This window comes from Lethenteron reissneri, chromosome 49 (assembly GCF_015708825.2).
Source record: "Lethenteron reissneri isolate LAM-NWPU_2019-01 chromosome 49, ASM1570882v1, whole genome shotgun sequence".
NCBI classification, from domain to species: Eukaryota; Metazoa; Chordata; class Hyperoartia; order Petromyzontiformes; family Petromyzontidae; genus Lethenteron; species Lethenteron reissneri.
The window spans coordinates 1891010-1906061 of NC_083827.1; the positions used below are offsets into that span (position 1 = coordinate 1891010).

Sequence of the window (15052 nt, forward strand, 5' to 3'; positions counted from 1 at the left end):
GGTGTGTGTGTGAGTCTGTAGGTGAGTGTGTGAGTCTGTGGGTGAGTGTGTGAGTCTGTAGGTGAGTGTGTGAGTCTCTAGGTGAGTGTCTGAGTCTCTGGGTGAGTGTGTGAGTCTGTCGGTGAGTGTGTGAGTCTGTAGGTGCGTATGTGAGTCTCTAGGTGAGTGTGTGAGTCTGTAGGTGAGTTTGTGAGTCTGTGGGTGAGTGTGTGAGTCTGTAGGTGAGTGTGTGAGTCTGTAGGTGAGTGTGTGAGTCTGTGGGTGAGTTGTGTGAGTCTCTATGTGAGTGTGTGAGTCTGTAGGTGAGTGTGTGAGTCTGTGGGTGAGTGTGTGAGTCTGAAGGTGAGTGTGTGAGTCTGTGGGTGAGTGTGTGAGTCTGTGGGTGAGTGTGTGAGTCTGTGGGTGAGTGTGTGAGTGTGGGTGAGTGTGTGAGTCTGTGGGTGAGTGTGTGAGTTTGTAGGTGAGTGTGTGAGTCTGTAGGTGTGTGTGTGAGTCTCTCGGTGAGTGAGTGAGTCTCTATGTGAGTGTGTGAGTCTCTAGGTGAGTGTGTGAGTCTGTAGGTGAGTGTGTGAGTCTGTGGGTGAGTGTGTGAGTGTGTGGGTGAGTGTGTGAGTCTGTGGGTGAGTGTGTGAGTCTGTAGGTGAGTGTGCGAGTCTGTAGGTGCGTATGTGCGTCTCTGGGTGAGTGTGTGAGTCTGTGGGTGAGTGTGTGAGTCTGTGGGTGAGTGTGTGAGTCTCTAAGTGAGTGTGTGAGTCTGTAGGTGAGTTGTGTGTGTGTACGAGTGTGCTGTGATTCTGGAGGTGAGTGTGTGAGTCTGTGGGTGAGTGTGTGAGTCTGTGAGTGAGTGTGTGAGTCTGTGGGTGAGTGCGTGAGTCTGTGGGTGAGTGTGTGAGTCTGTAGGTGAGTTGTGTGTGTGTACGAGTGTGCTGTGAGTCTGGAGGTGAGTGTGTGAGTCTTTGGGTGAGTGTGTGAGTCTGTGGGTGAGTGTGTGAGTCTGTGGGTGAGTGTGTGAGTCTGTGGATGAGTGTGTGAGTCTGTGGGTTAGTGTGTGAGTCTGTGGGTGAGTGTGTGAGTCTGTGGGTGAGTGTGTGAGTCTCTAGGTGAGTGTGTGAGTCTCTGGGTGAGTGTGTGAGTGTGTGGGTGAGTGTGTGAGTGTGTGAGTCTGTAGGTGAGTGTGCGAGTCTCTGGGTGAGTGTGTGAGTCTGTGGGAGAGTGTGTGAGTCTCTAGGTGAGTGTGTGAGTCTGTGGGTGAGTCTCTTGGTGGGTGTGTGAGTCTGTGCGTGAGTGTGTGAGTCTGTAGGTGAGTGTGTAAGTCTCTAGGTGAGTGTGTGAGTCTGTGGGTGAGTGTGTGAGTCTGTGGGTGAGTCTCTAGGTGAGTGTGTGAGTCTGTGGGTGAGTGTGTGAGTCTGTAGGTGAGTGTGCGCGTCTCTGGGTGAGTGTGTGAGTGTGTGGGTGAGTGTGTGAGTCTCTAGGTGAGTGTGTGAGTCTCTAGGTGAGTGTGCGAATCTCTAGGTGAGTGTGTGAGTCTGTAGGTGAGTGTGTGAGTCTGTGGGTGAGTGTGTGAGTCTCTGCGTGAGTGTGTGAGTCTGTAGGTGAGTGTGTGAGTCTCTAGGTGAGTGTGTGAGTCTGTAGGTGAGTGTGTGAGTCTCTAGGTGAGTGTGTGAGTCTCTAGGTGAGTGTGTGAATCTGTAGGTGAGTGTGTGAATCTGTGGGTGAGTGTGTGAGTCTGTGGGTGAGTATGTGAGTATCTAGGTGAGTGTGTGAGTCTCTGGGTGAGTGTGTGAGTCTGTGGGTGAGTGTGTGAGTCTGTGGGTGAGTGTGTGAGTCTGTGGGTGAGTGTGTGAGTCTGTGGGTGAGTGTGTCAGTCTCTAGGTGAGTGTGTGAGTCTCTAGGTGAGTGTGTGAGTCTGTGGGTGAGTGTGTGAGTCTGTGGGTGAGTGTGTGAGTCTGTGGGTGAGTTGTGTGAGTCTGTGGGTGAGTGTGTGAGTCTGTAGGTGAGTGTGTGAGTCTGTAGGTGAGTGTGTGAGTCTCTGGGTGAGTGTGTGAGTCTGTAGGTGAGTTGTGTGAGTCTGAAGGTGAGTGTGTGAGTCTCTTGGTGAGTGTGTGAGTCTGTGGGTGAGTGTGTGAGTCTGTGGGTGAGTGTGTGAGTCTGTAGGTGAGTGTGTGAGTCTCTGGGTGAGTTGTGTGTGTGTGTACGAGTGTGCTGCGAGTCTGGAGGTGAGCTTCGCGAGTGTTGCATACGTCTGTGGTGAGTAGTAAGAGTTTGTAGGTGAGTACAGGTGTCGTGTCCATTTGGTGAGCGTGGTGTGAGTGTACGTGAGCGTGGGGTACGTGTCTGTAGGTGAGTATACGTCGCGGAGTATAGTTGGTGGTGTACTGAGTTGAGTTTGTAGGTGAGCGTGGTGTGTAACACGTCTGTGCGTGTTTTCACGAGAGTATCACTTGCGCGTCTGTAAAGTGAGCAAATCTGTTGCTTGTGAGTTCGTAAAGCTGTGTTTGTGGTTTGTTTGTAGTAGGGTGTGAGTCTGCAGGTGAATTTGTGGTATGGTAAGTGTAGAGTGGTGAGTGTAGAGTTGGTGAGTGTAGAGTGGGGAGTGTAGAGTTGGTGAGTGTAGAGTGGTGAGTGTAGAGTGGTGAGTGTAGAGCGGTGAGTGTAGAGTGGTGAGTGTAGAGTGGTGAGTGTAGAGTTGGTGAGTGTAGAGTGGTGAGTATAGAGTGGGTGAGTGTAGAGTTGGTGAGTGTAGAGTGGTGAGTGTAGAGCGGTGAGTGTAGAGCGGTGAGTGTAGAGTGGTGAGTGGTGAGTGTAGAGTGGTGAGTGTAGAGTGGTGAGTGTAGAGTGGTGAGTGTAGAGCGGTGAGTGTAGAGTGGTGAGTGTAGAGTGGTGAGGGTAGAGTGGTGAGTGTAGAATGGTGAATGGTGAGTGTAGAGTGGTGAGTGTAGAGTGGTGAGTGAGTGGTGAGTGTAGAGTGGTGAGTGGTGAGTGTAGAGTGGTGAGTGTAGAGTGGTGAGTGGTGAGTGTAGAGCGGTGAGTGTAGAGTGGTGAGTGAGTGGTGAGTGGTGAGTGTAGAGTGGTGAGTGTAGAGTGGTGAGTGTAGAGTTGGCGAGTGTAGAGTGGCGAGTGTAGAGTGGTTAGTGTAGAGTGGTGAGTGAGTGGTGGGTGTAGAGTGGTGAGTGGTAAGTGTAGAGTGGTGAGTGTAGAGTGGTGAGTGGTGAGTGTAGAGTGGTGAGTGTAGAGTTGGTGAGTGTAGAGTGGTGAGTGTAGAGTTGGTGAGTGTAGAGTGGTGAGTGTAGAGTTGGCGAGTGTAGAGTGGCGAGTGGTGAGTGTAGAGTGGTGAGTGGTGAGTGTAGAGTGGTGAGTGTAGAGTGGTGAGTGTAGAGTGGTGAGTGTAGAGTGGTGAGTGTAGAGTGGTGAGTGGTGAGTGTAGAGTGGTGAGTGTAGAGTGGTGAGTGTAGAGTGGTGAGTGTAGAGTGGTGAGTGTAGAGTGGTGAGTGTAGAGTGGTGAGTGAGTGTAGAGTGGTGAGTGTAGAGTGGTGAGTGTAGAGTGGTGAGTGTAGAGTGGTGAGTGAGTGGTGAGTGTAGAGTGGTGAGTGTAGAGTGGTGAGTGTAGAGTGGTGAGTGTAGAGTGGTGAGTGTAGAGTGGTGAGTGTAGAGTGGTGAGTGTAGAGTGGTGAGTGTAGAGTGGTGAGTGTAGAGTGGTGAGTGTAGAGTGGTGAGTGTAGAGTGGTGAGTGGTGAGTGTAGAGTGGTGAGTGTAGAGTGGTGAGTGTAGAGCGGTGAGTGTAGAGCGGTGAGTGTAGAGTTGGTGAGTGTAGAGTTAGTGAGTGTAGAGTGGTGAGTGGTGAGTGTATAGTTGGTGAGTGTAGAGTGGTGAGTGTAGAGTGGTGAGTGTAGAGTGGTGAGTGGTGAGTGTAGAGTGGTGAGTGTAGAGTTGGTGAGTGTAGAGCGGTGAGTGGTGAGTGTAGAGTGGTGAGTGTAGAGCGGTGAGTGTAGAGTTAGTGAGTGTAGAGTGGTGAGTGTAGAGTTGGTGAGTGGTGAGTGTAGAGTGGTGAGTGAGTGAGTGTTGAGTGTAGAGTGGTGAGTGGTGAGTGAGTTGGTGAGTGAGTGGTGAGTGTAGAGTGGTGAGTGGTGAGTGAGTGAGTGGTGAGTGAGTGATTGGTGAGTGAGTGGTGAGTTGGTGAGTGGTGAGTGAGTGGTGAGTGAGTAGTGAGTGGTGAGTGAGTGGTGATTGAGTGGTTAGTGAGTGATTGGTGAGTGAGTGGTGAGTGGTGAGTGAGTGGTGAGTGGTGAGTGAGTGGGTGAGTATTGAGTGGTGAGTGAGTGGTGAGTGAGTGATTGGTGAGTGAGTGGTGAGTGAGTGGTGAGTTGGTGAGTGGTGAGTGAGTGGTGAGTGGTGAGTGAGTGGTGAGTGAGTGAGTGATGAGTTGGTGAGTGGTGAGTGAGTTGGTGAGTGGTGAGTGAGTGGTGAGTTGTGAGTTGGTGAGTTGGTGAGTGGTTAGTTGGTGAGTGGTGAGTGAGTGAGTGGTGAGTGGTGAGTTGGTGAGTGGGGAGTGAGTTGGTGAGTGAGTGAGTGGTGAGTGAGTGGTGAGTGAGTGAGTGGTGAGTGAGTGGTGAGTGTAGAGTGGTGAGTGAGTAGAGTGGTGAGTGAGTGGTGAGTGAGTAGAGTGGTGAGTGTAGAGTGGTGAGTGTAGAGTGGTGAGTGAGTGGTAAGTGTAGAGTGGTGAGTGTAGAGTGGTGAGTGTAGAGCGGTGAGTGTAGAGTGGTGAGTGTAGAGTGGTGAGTGTAGAGTTGGTGAGTTTAGAGTGGTGAGTGTAGAGTGGTGAGTGTAGAGTGTAGAGTGGTGAGTGAGTGGTGAGTGAGTGGTGAGTGTAGAGTGGTGAGTGAGTGGTGAGTGAGAGGTAAGTGGTGAGTGGTGAGTGAGTGGTGAGTGTAGAGTGGTGAGTGAGTAGTGAGTGAGTGGTGAGTGTAGAGTAGTGAGTGTAGAGTGGTGAGTGTAGAGTGGTGAGTGAGTGAGTGAATGGTGAGTGTAGAGTGGTGAGTGAGTGGTGAGTGTAGAGTGGTGAGTGAGTGGTGAGTGATTGGTGAGTGAGTGGTGAGTGTAGAGTGGTGAGTGTAGAGTGGTGAGTGAGTGGTGAGTGAGTGGTGAGTGTAGAGTGGTGAGTGAGTGGTGAGTGTAGAGTGGTGAGTGTAGAGTGGTGAGTGTAGAGGTGGTGAGTGTAGAGGTGGTGAGTGTAGAGTTGGTGAGTGTAGAGTGGTGAGTGTAGAGTGGTGAGTGTAGAGTGGTGAGTGTAGAGTGGTGAGTGTAGAGTGGTGAGTGTAGAGTGGTGAGTGGTGAGTGTAGAGTGGTGAGTGTAGAGCGGTGAGTGTAGAGCGGTGAGTGTAGAGCGGTGAGTGTAGAGTTGGTGAGTGTAGAGTTAGTGAGTGTAGAGTGGTGAGTGGTGAGTGTATAGTTGGTGAGTGTAGAGTGGTGAGTGTAGAGTGGTGAGTGTAGAGTGGTGAGTGGTGAGTGTAGAGTGGTGAGTGTAGAGTTGGTGAGTGTAGAGCGGTGAGTGGTGAGTGTAGAGTGGTGAGTGTAGAGCGGTGAGTGTAGAGTTAGTGAGTGTAGAGTGGTGAGTGTAGAGTTGGTGAGTGGTGAGTGTAGAGTGGTGAGTGAGTGAGTGTTGAGTGTAGAGTGGTGAGTGAGTTGGTGAGTGAGTGGTGAGTGTAGAGTGGTGAGTGGTGAGTGAGTGAGTGGTGAGTGAGTGATTGGTGAGTGAGTGGTGAGTTGGTGAGTGGTGAGTGAGTGGTGAGTGAGTAGTGAGTGGTGAGTGAGTGGTGATTGAGTGGTTAGTGAGTGATTGGTGAGTGAGTGGTGAGTGGTGAGTGAGTGGTGAGTGGTGAGTGAGTGGGTGAGTATTGAGTGGTGAGTGAGTGGTGAGTGAGTGATTGGTGAGTGAGTGGTGAGTGAGTGGTGAGTTGGTGAGTGGTGAGTGAGTGGTGAGTGGTGAGTGAGTGGTGAGTGAGTGAGTGATGAGTTGGTGAGTGGTGAGTGAGTTGGTGAGTGGTGAGTGAGTGGTGAGTTGTGAGTTGGTGAGTTGGTGAGTGGTTAGTTGGTGAGTGGTGAGTGAGTGAGTGGTGAGTGGTGAGTTGGTGAGTGGGGAGTGAGTTGGTGAGTGAGTGAGTGGTGAGTAGAGTGGTGAGTGAGTAGAGTGGTGAGTGAGTGGTGAGTGTAGAGTGGTGAGTGAGTAGAGTGGTGAGTGAGTGGTGAGTGAGTAGAGTGGTGAGTGAGTAGAGTGGTGAGTGTAGAGTGGTGAGTGAGTGGTAAGTGTAGAGTGGTGAGTGTAGAGTGGTGAGTGTAGAGCGGTGAGTGTAGAGTGGTGAGTGTAGAGTGGTGAGTGTAGAGTTGGTGAGTTTAGAGTGGTGAGTGTAGAGTGGTGAGTGTAGAGTGTAGAGTGGTGAGTGAGTGGTGAGTGAGTGGTGAGTGTAGAGTGGTGAGTGAGTGGTGAGTGAGAGGTAAGTGGTGAGTGGTGAGTGAGTGGTGAGTGTAGAGTGGTGAGTGAGTAGTGAGTGAGTGTAGAGTAGTGAGTGTAGAGTGGTGAGTGAGTAGAGTGGTGAGTGAGTGAGTGAATGGTGAGTGTAGAGTGGTGAGTGAGTGGTGAGTGTAGAGTGGTGAGTGAGTGGTGAGTGATGGGGATGAGTGGTGAGTGTAGAGTGGTGAGTGTAGAGTGGTAGTGAGTGGTGAGTGAGTGGTGAGTGTAGAGTGGTGAGTGAGTGGTGAGTGTAGAGTGGTGAGTGAGTGGTGAGTGAGTGGTGAGTGTAGAGTGGTGAGTGAGTGGTGAGTGTAGAGTGGTGAGTGTAGAGTGGTGAGTGAGTAGAGTGGTGAGTGGTGGTGAGTAGAGTGGTGAGTGAGTGGTGAGTGTAGAGTGGTGAGTGAGTGGTGAGTGTAGAGTGGTGAGTGAGTGGTGAGTTAGTGAGTGGTGAGTGAGTGGTGAGTGTAGAGTGGTGAGTGAGTGGTGAGTGTAGAGTGGTGAGTGAGTGGTGAGTTAGGAGTGGTGAGGAGTTTGAGTGTAGAGTGGTGAGTGAGTGGAGTGGGTGAGTGGTGAGTGGTGTAGAGTGGGAGTGGAGGGGTAGATGGTGAGTGGAGTGGGGTGAGTGAGTGAGAGTGGTGAGGAGTGTAGAGTGGTGAGTGAGTGGTGAGTGTAGAGTGGTGAGTGAGTGTAGAGTGGTGAGTGAGTGAGTGAGTGGTGAGTGAGTGAGTGGTAAGTGTAGAGTGGTGAGTGAGTTTTGAGTGTAGAGTGGTGAGTGAGTGTAGAGTGGTGAGTGAGTGGTGAGTGAGTGGTGAGTGAGTGGTGAGTGAGTGGTGAGTGAGTGGTGAGTGAGTGAGTGGTGAGTGAGTGGTGAGTGTAGAGTGGTGAGTGAGTGTAGAGTGGTGAGTGAGTGGTGAGTGGTGAGTGAGTGGTGAGTGAGTGGTGAGTGAGTGAGTGGTGAGTGAGTGAGTGGTGAGTGTAGAGTGGTGAGTGAGTGGTGAGTGTAGAATGGTGAGTGAGTGTAGAGTGGTGAGTGAGTGAGTGGTGAGTGGTGAGTGAGTGGTGAGTGAGTGAGTGAGTGGTGAGTGGTGAGTGAGTGGTGAGTTAGTGAGTGGTGAGTGAGTGGTAAGTGTAGAGTGGTGAGTGAGTGGTGAGTGTAGAATGGTGAGTGAGTGTAGAGTGGTGAGTGAGTGAGTGGTGAGTGGTGAGTGAGTGGTGAGTGAGTGTAGAGTGGTGAGTGAGTTAGTGAGTGGTGAGTGAGTTTTGAGTGTAGAGTGGTGAGTGAGTGTAGAGTGGTGAGTGAGTGAGTGAGTGGTGAGTGAGTGGTGAGTGAGTGGTGAGTGAGTGAGTGAGTGGTGAGTGAGTGGTGAGTGAGTGGTGAGTTAGTGAGTGGTGAGTGAGTGGTAAGTGTAGAGTGGTGAGTGAGTGGTGAGTGTAGAATGGTGAGTGAGTGTAGAGTGGTGAGTGAGTGAGTGGTGAGTGGTGAGTGAGTGGTGAGTGAGTGAGTGAGTGGTGAGTGAGTGGTAAGTGTAGAGTGGTGAGTGAGTGGTGAGTGTAGAATGGTGAGTGAGTGGTGAGTGGTGAGTGAGTGGTGAGTGAGTGAGTGAGTGGTGAGTGAGTGGTGAGTGAGTGGTGAGTGAGTGAGTGAGTGGTGAGTGAGTGGTGAGTGAGTGGTGAGTGAGTGAGTGAGTGGTGAGTGAGTGGTGAGTGAGTGGTGAGTGGTGAGTGAGTGGTGAGTGAGTGGTGGGTGAGTGTAGAGTGGTGAGTGAGTGAGTGGTGAGTGAGTGGTGAGTGAGTGTAGAGTGGTGAGTGAGTGGTGAGTGAGTTTTGAGTGTAGAGTGGTGAGTGAGTTAGTGAGTGGTGAGTGAGTTTTGAGTGTAGAGTGGTGAGTGAGTGTAGAGTGGTGAGTGAGTGTAGAGTGGTGAGTGAGTGGTGAGTGAGTTTTGAGTGTAGAGTGGTGAGTGAGTTAGTGAGTGGTGAGTGAGTTTTGAGTGTAGAGTGGTGAGTGAGTGTAGAGTGGTGAGTGAGTGGTGAGTGTAGAGTGAGTGGTGAGTGAGTGAGTGGTGAGTGCGGCTGGTGTTGCCCTACCGCGCGCTGCGCGTCCGCCCCGCTGCCTCGCCACGTGCGGCACCAGCTGCAGCGGCTTGTGCTGCTTGCGCCGGGACATGCTGCTGCTGCTGCTGCTGGAGCTGTAGCTGCTGTTCCAGCTGCTGGAGCTGTAGCTGCTGTATTAGCTGTAGCTTCTGCTGTAGCTGCTGTTGTAGCTGCTGTTGTAGCTGCTGCTGTTCTAGCTGTAGCTGCTGTAGCTGCTGCTGTTTTAGCTGTAGCTGCTTCTGTAGTTGATGTAGCTGTAGCTGCTTCTGTAGTTGATGTAGCTGTAGCTGCTTCTGTAGTTGATGTAGCTGTAGCTGCAGCTGTATTTGTTGCTGTAGCTGCTGTAGCTGCTTCTGTAGTTGATGTAGCTGTAGCTGCTGTAGCTACTGCAGCTTCTGCTGCTGTAGCTGCTGTAGCTGCTGCAGTTGCTGCTGTAGCTTCTGCTGCTGTAGCTGCTGCAGTTGCTGCTGTAGCTTCTGCTGTAGTTGCTGCTGTAGTTGCTGCTGTAGCTGCTGCTGTAGCTGCTGTAGCTGCTGCTGTAGCTGCTGCTGCTGCTGTTGCTGCTGCTGTAGCTGTAGCTGCTGTTGGGCGCCGTGCGTCGGCGAGCATGAGGAAGAGCGCCGCTCCGTCTCCGACTTTCGCCCAAAATGAAAACAATGTCACGTCGAGACGCGCGGCGCGGCCGCTGCCGCTGCTGCCACCACCTCCACCGCCGCCGCCGCTTGCATGTCAGGCTGATTATGAAGATCAATAACGCGCTCGGTGATTAATCATAGCGGGCCGCGCAGCAGGGCGGGGCCCGGGCGGTGGGTGGGGTGGGTGGGGGCGGTGGAGAGGGCGGGAGTGGAGGAGGGAGGGGAGGGAGGGGGGGAAGGGGAGAAGACAAAGGCGGGTGCGGAGTTGCCTTGTGACGCTGCTGCTGCTGCTGCCGCCGGGTGACTAGCGAGCGGGTGAACTCGGTGGTGGCGGTGGGGGGTGGGGGGGGGTCTCAGTGATATGGCCATAGGCCCCCTCCCCCACCCCAAATTCTCCGTAACTCCCACCCCCCACCCACCACCCCCCACCCACCACCCCCTCCACCCCCCCCCCCCCCCGGCACATGCTGCGTGATTGGCCCGTGGCCAGAGAGCGACACAGGGGTGAGGGGGGGGGTAGATTATGCAAATGAGCTGACCAATGGGTGAGCGCAGGGCGGGGGCAGGGAGGTGAGCGGGGTGGGGGTGCGGGCGGGGAGTTGACCCCCACCCCTCCCTCCCTCCTCCCACCCCCTCTTCCCCTCCCTCCTCCCTCCTCCCTCCCCCACGCGACTCCGTTGATGTCCATCCCGTGGCACCAACCCCCACCTCCATCAACACCCCACCCCCAAAACACACACACGCGCATCTCAAACTCCCATCACACATCACAAACTCCCATCACCCATCATACATCACCCATCACACACTCCCATCACACATCACACACATCACAAACATCACAAACTCCCATCACCCATCACCTATCATACATCACACATCACACACTTCTCAGAGACGCAGCCCCCCCTCTGCCCCCCCCCCTCTGTCCCCCCCTCTCTCCCGCTGCCTCACCCCGTCAGCGAGTCGTGGGGCAAACCCGCCTCGACCCACCACCCACCACCAACTCAGCATCGTCCCTCGCCGCCTCTAGCAGGCTGTGGGGCAAGTGCTGTTAGTAGCGAGTCGCAGCACCTGTGAAGGCTACCGGCACTGTGGCACACGAGGGAGGGGTGGGTGGCCAGCACCACGCCCGGCCGCCTTTGTCTCCCCAGTGGCGATGTTTACACACCGCACCAGGTACTCGTTTGAGGCTGAGTCGACCTAGGGGAGGCCCAGAGTCGGTTCAGATAATCGTCACCGGTGTTGGCCATAGCCCCCCAGGAATCGAACTCGGGTGCCCGGGTTCGTAGCGCAGCGCAGCGCTAACCACTACACTGCCGCTCCCCACCGCCCTCCTGTAAAACATCCGCCATTCAACAATGACATCCGCCATTCGTAACTAAGTGGCGGTGACATCACCACAGCGCTTAGTAGTGCCAGGCTAGGTGCACTTTGATACCACATCCAATGCTTGTTCGTAGGAGGTCAGACCCTGCAGGTGCCATGGGCTGACTGACTGAGATGACTGGCAGATGCACCACCTGTGCTCCCCACTGTGCCAACAACATTCTGCGTTTTATCTGCCCGGCGCTCCGAGCGCTCGTTGTTGTGAGCGTCACTCGTCCGCCCTCCGATGTTGCTAGAAGAGCGGCTGCAATCAGCTGCCCAGTAGCGTCTTCGACGAGCTTTGCTCCCACAGAGGCCGATCTTGACACCGCTGGAACCGCTCACTCAGCTCCACATCCTTCTGTACCACCCCAGCCCGCCTGTCATGCAGGCTACATGCCCCAGCCAGCGCAGCCTACCGCAGGAGCTCACCGATGGGACTGTCCAGATCTTTCCAGGAATTCCCATCACGCAGACACTCCCATCGCGCACAAAGGCAGAGCTGCTACCCGTTGCTCTGTCGCCTTTTTGCATCGCCCGTTGTTGCAACTCGCTCACCCGTCCACACTGGACGCCTGCTGTGGAAACACGAGATTCGTAGCTCATCGTCGGTTTCCTCCGAGCTGTCGAGGCGAACCCTGTAGGCGAGCACCTTTCAAGGGCACCAGGAGTTGCTGTAGCTCGAACCACGTGGCCGCCCTGGTCTCAGTGCCGGTGTTTACATCGTTTAAGGCTCAGTCGACCTAAAGGAGGCTCAGGACCGGTTCAGATATGGCTCGCTCACGAATGTCTGTCGTGAGCGGGAATCGAACTCGGGTCGCCGGGTTCGTAGCGCAGTGTGTTAACCACTGGGCCACGGTCCCACTATCACGAGCACAGACGCTCACCCATCACACACACACCCATCATTATATACACACTCCCATCACACACATACACGCACACACACTCCCGTCACACACCAACACACACGCACACACACTCCCATCACGCACACACTCCCATCACACGCATACACGCACACACACTCCCATCACACACACACTCCCATCACACACATACACGCACACACACTCCCATCACACACACACTCCCATCACACACATACACACACACACTCCCATCACACACATACACGCACACACACTCCCATCACACACACACTCCCATCACACACGCACTCCCATCACACACATACACGCACACACACTCCCATCACACACATACACGCACACACACTCCCATCACACACATACACGCACACACACTCCCATCACACACACACTCCCATCACACACACACTCCCATCACACACACACTCCCATCACACACTCCCATCACACACACTCCCATCACACACACACTCCCATCACACACGCTACGTGATGTGGCCATCCCGCGCTTCCCCTGGCTGAGCCGTAGCAGCAGGAGCAGCAGGAGCAGCAGAAGCAGCAGCAGTAACAGTAGCAGCCAGAGCAGCAGCAGGTGCAGGAGCAGCAGCAGGTGCAGGAGCAGTAGCATCAGCAGTAGCAGCAGTAACAGCAGCAGCAGTAGCAACAGCAGCAACAGCAGCAGGAGCAGCAGCAGGAGCAGCAGCAGCAGAAGTAGCAGCAGCAGTAACAGCAGGAGCAGTAGGAGCAGCAGCAGCAGGAGCAGCAGCAGCAGTAACAGCAGCAGTAGCAGCAGGAGCAGCAGCAGCAGTAGCAGCAGCAGGAGCAGCAGCAGTAGCAGCAGCAGCAGCTCCGGCTCTCGCGACTTCTCGGTGCCCCCAGGTAAAGTCAACAAGGCGCCTCCGCGTGTCGCGTGGGGCTGCCGCTGCTGCTGCTGCCGCTGTTGTTGTTGTTGTAGTAATGGGAGTGGGCTCCGCGTGTTGTAATTTCACATTTTTAATTAAGAGCGCGAGAGAGAGAGAGCTGAGTCCCTTGGCCTCCCTCTCTCTCTCGTGGGCGACTCTCACTCCGCGCCCGGCGCGACGTTCACTGTCCACGCGCCGCGCTCGCCGCCACCACGAACCCGCCACCACGAACCCCGCCGTCACTACCGAAGCGCGCCTCCTGCTGCAAGAGCAACGTTAAAGAGTTCCTCCCCCCCACCCCGCTGGCCACGCTGCCCGACAGTTGGCCAGGAGATCGATATGTCAATGTGTGAGATCTCCTCTTCTTGGTTCTTTCGGTAAAGTCACGTAGAATGGAAATAATAAAATAATAAAAATAAAACATAATAAAATACAATTCTCACGACGTTTCGGCCACAACGCAAGCAGCCGTCCTCAGGTGAAGAACAGGTCTGTCAGAAAGACAGCGTCTGAATGTGTGAGATCTGTCGAACACATTCGGATTTATTATGGATAATGTCGAGATCTGTTCAACGCGTCGTGGCTTTATTAGCGATCATTTTTAAATCTGCTGGTCACGACGAGAGGGCTTGCAGAGAGAGAGAGAGTTCGTGTCCTTTTGTTCTTCCTCCTCCCATGAAGCAGCGGAGACTAAAGTCGTTGATTTACCGCGTGGCCCATAGTGTGGGTGGCATGGCCACAGACGCACTGTTTGTGCGCGTGTCTTTAATGGGTCTCTATGGGTCTCTATGGGTCTCTGTGAGTTTCTATACATCTCTATGAGTCTCTATGTATCTCTATGAGTCTCTATGTATCTCTATGAGTCTCTATGTATCTCTATGAGTCTCTATGTATATCTATCAGCTTATGGGTTCACTGTGTCGTCCATAGTGTGGGTGGCATGGCCACAGACGTACTACTTGTGCGCGTGTCTTTAATGTCGTGGGTCTCTCTGTGGGTCTCTCTGCATTCCTATTCTTCTACCGTATGGCATGGAGGGGTGGGGGTCGCAGCAACGCATTGTGTAGATGTCATCGTTGAATGTCAAGGTCCTCCAACCGAGGCGGCGGTAGACGTCGCAGGGACCGCGGCGATGCCGCCAGGGTGTGTGCCGTGGATGGCGGCACGAGTCGGTGATGAGTTTGGTGATTTCGGGCTTTCACCACGGTCGCAGTTTGGCGATTCTGCGATTTATGTGTTTGTCCATTGACGTCGCGACGCGGTACGACTCGCGTCTCCCGTGACGCGGTTCGGCGCGGTCCACAGGCGTCGTGCAAGAGAGAGAGGAGAGAGAGAGGAGAGAGAGAGGAGAGAGAGAGAGGAGAGAGAGAGGAGAGAGAATCCCGGCACTGTTGGCATGTCGATGAGTCTCTACGTATCCCCGTGGGTCTCTACGTCCCGTGTGCGTATTTCTGCGTACTTCGTCTGTGTGTCTCGATGTGTCTCCATTTGCCTCTCTCTCTCTCCATGTGCCGCCATGGGTCTTACGATACCGTCCATGGTTTTGGGTTGCTTGACCGCAATTGCCCTACGGTGGCTTGTGTCTTAAATTCACATTCATGAAGGGGATGTGCGCGCATCGGCCTGGTGATGACATGTTGATGCTGTTGGTGGCTCCCCCAGCTGCGTCTACGAGGAGGTGGAATGTCAAAGGCAGGAGGAGGTGTGACGTGGTGGTGTTTGCCACGTGTGACGTGGTGGTGTTTGCCATATGTGCCGTGGTGGTGTTTGCCATGTGTGCCATGATGGTGTTTGGGTCTCGAATGAAAGGCGTCGATTCTGAACGTCCGTGTTGTTCGACTTTGTTGGCACAGCAGTAGCAACAGCAGCAGCGTCCTTCTCGATCTGAGTGGTGAGATTCTAGGATGGTGACAGCAGCAGCAGCGTTCTTCTCGATCTGGGTGGTGAGACTCTAGGATGGTGACAGCAACAGCAGCAGCGGGGGGGGGGGGGGGGGGGTAGAATCAGCTGTTCTGTTCCACAGCGAACGAGAGTGAAATGTCTTGCAGTCACACCCAAGTTTACCGACACATTCCTCTGCGTGGGGGTTCACGGCGGGGCTGCTGCTGCTGTGCGGAGCTTTCATGCTGCGTTGTATGGTTGTACCGCGTGTTGCTCAGCGTGATGTCCGACGTTTCGATGCATGTGATGGGAGCTTCCTTAATGGGTAGTGTCAATGGGATTCTGAGAAGAGCGCGTGGACATTCCGCGTGTATCGCTGTGGATCGCATGCGCTGTGTGTGATGCGCTGTGTGTGATGCGCTGTGTGTGATGCGCTGTGTGTGATGCGCTGTGTGTGATGCGCTGTGTGTGATGCGCTGGGTGTGATGCGCTGGGTGTGATGCGCTGTGTGTGATGCGCTGTGTGTGATGCGCTGGGTGTGATGCGCTGTGTGTGATGCGCTGTGTGTGATGCGCTGTGTGTGATGCGCTGTGTGTGATGCGCTGTGTGTGATGCGCTGTGTGTGATGCGCTGTGTGTGATGCGCTGTGTGTGATGCGCTGTGTGTGATGCGCTGTGTGTGATGCGCTGTGTGTGATGCGCTGTGTGTGATGCGCTGTGTGTGATGCGCTGGGTGTGATGCGCTGGGTGTGATGCGCTGTGTGTGATGCGCTGTGTG

General features: G+C 54.1%; 2 protein-coding genes across 2 annotated transcripts in view; both read right to left on the minus strand.

Annotated features, from left to right (window-relative positions):
* Positions 1-9316, minus strand: part of LOC133354857 (sal-like protein 3) — a 95169-nt gene extending 85853 nt beyond the window's left edge. The window contains exon 1 of the mRNA XM_061572010.1: positions 8591-9316. Within this exon, the coding sequence (XP_061427994.1) occupies positions 8591-8669 (79 nt within the window). The 5' untranslated portion in view covers positions 8670-9316. The remainder of the gene's footprint in view (positions 1-8590) is intronic.
* Positions 1-15052, minus strand: part of PDCD5 (programmed cell death 5) — a 483454-nt gene that overhangs the window by 252770 nt on the left and 215632 nt on the right. The window lies entirely within an intron of this gene.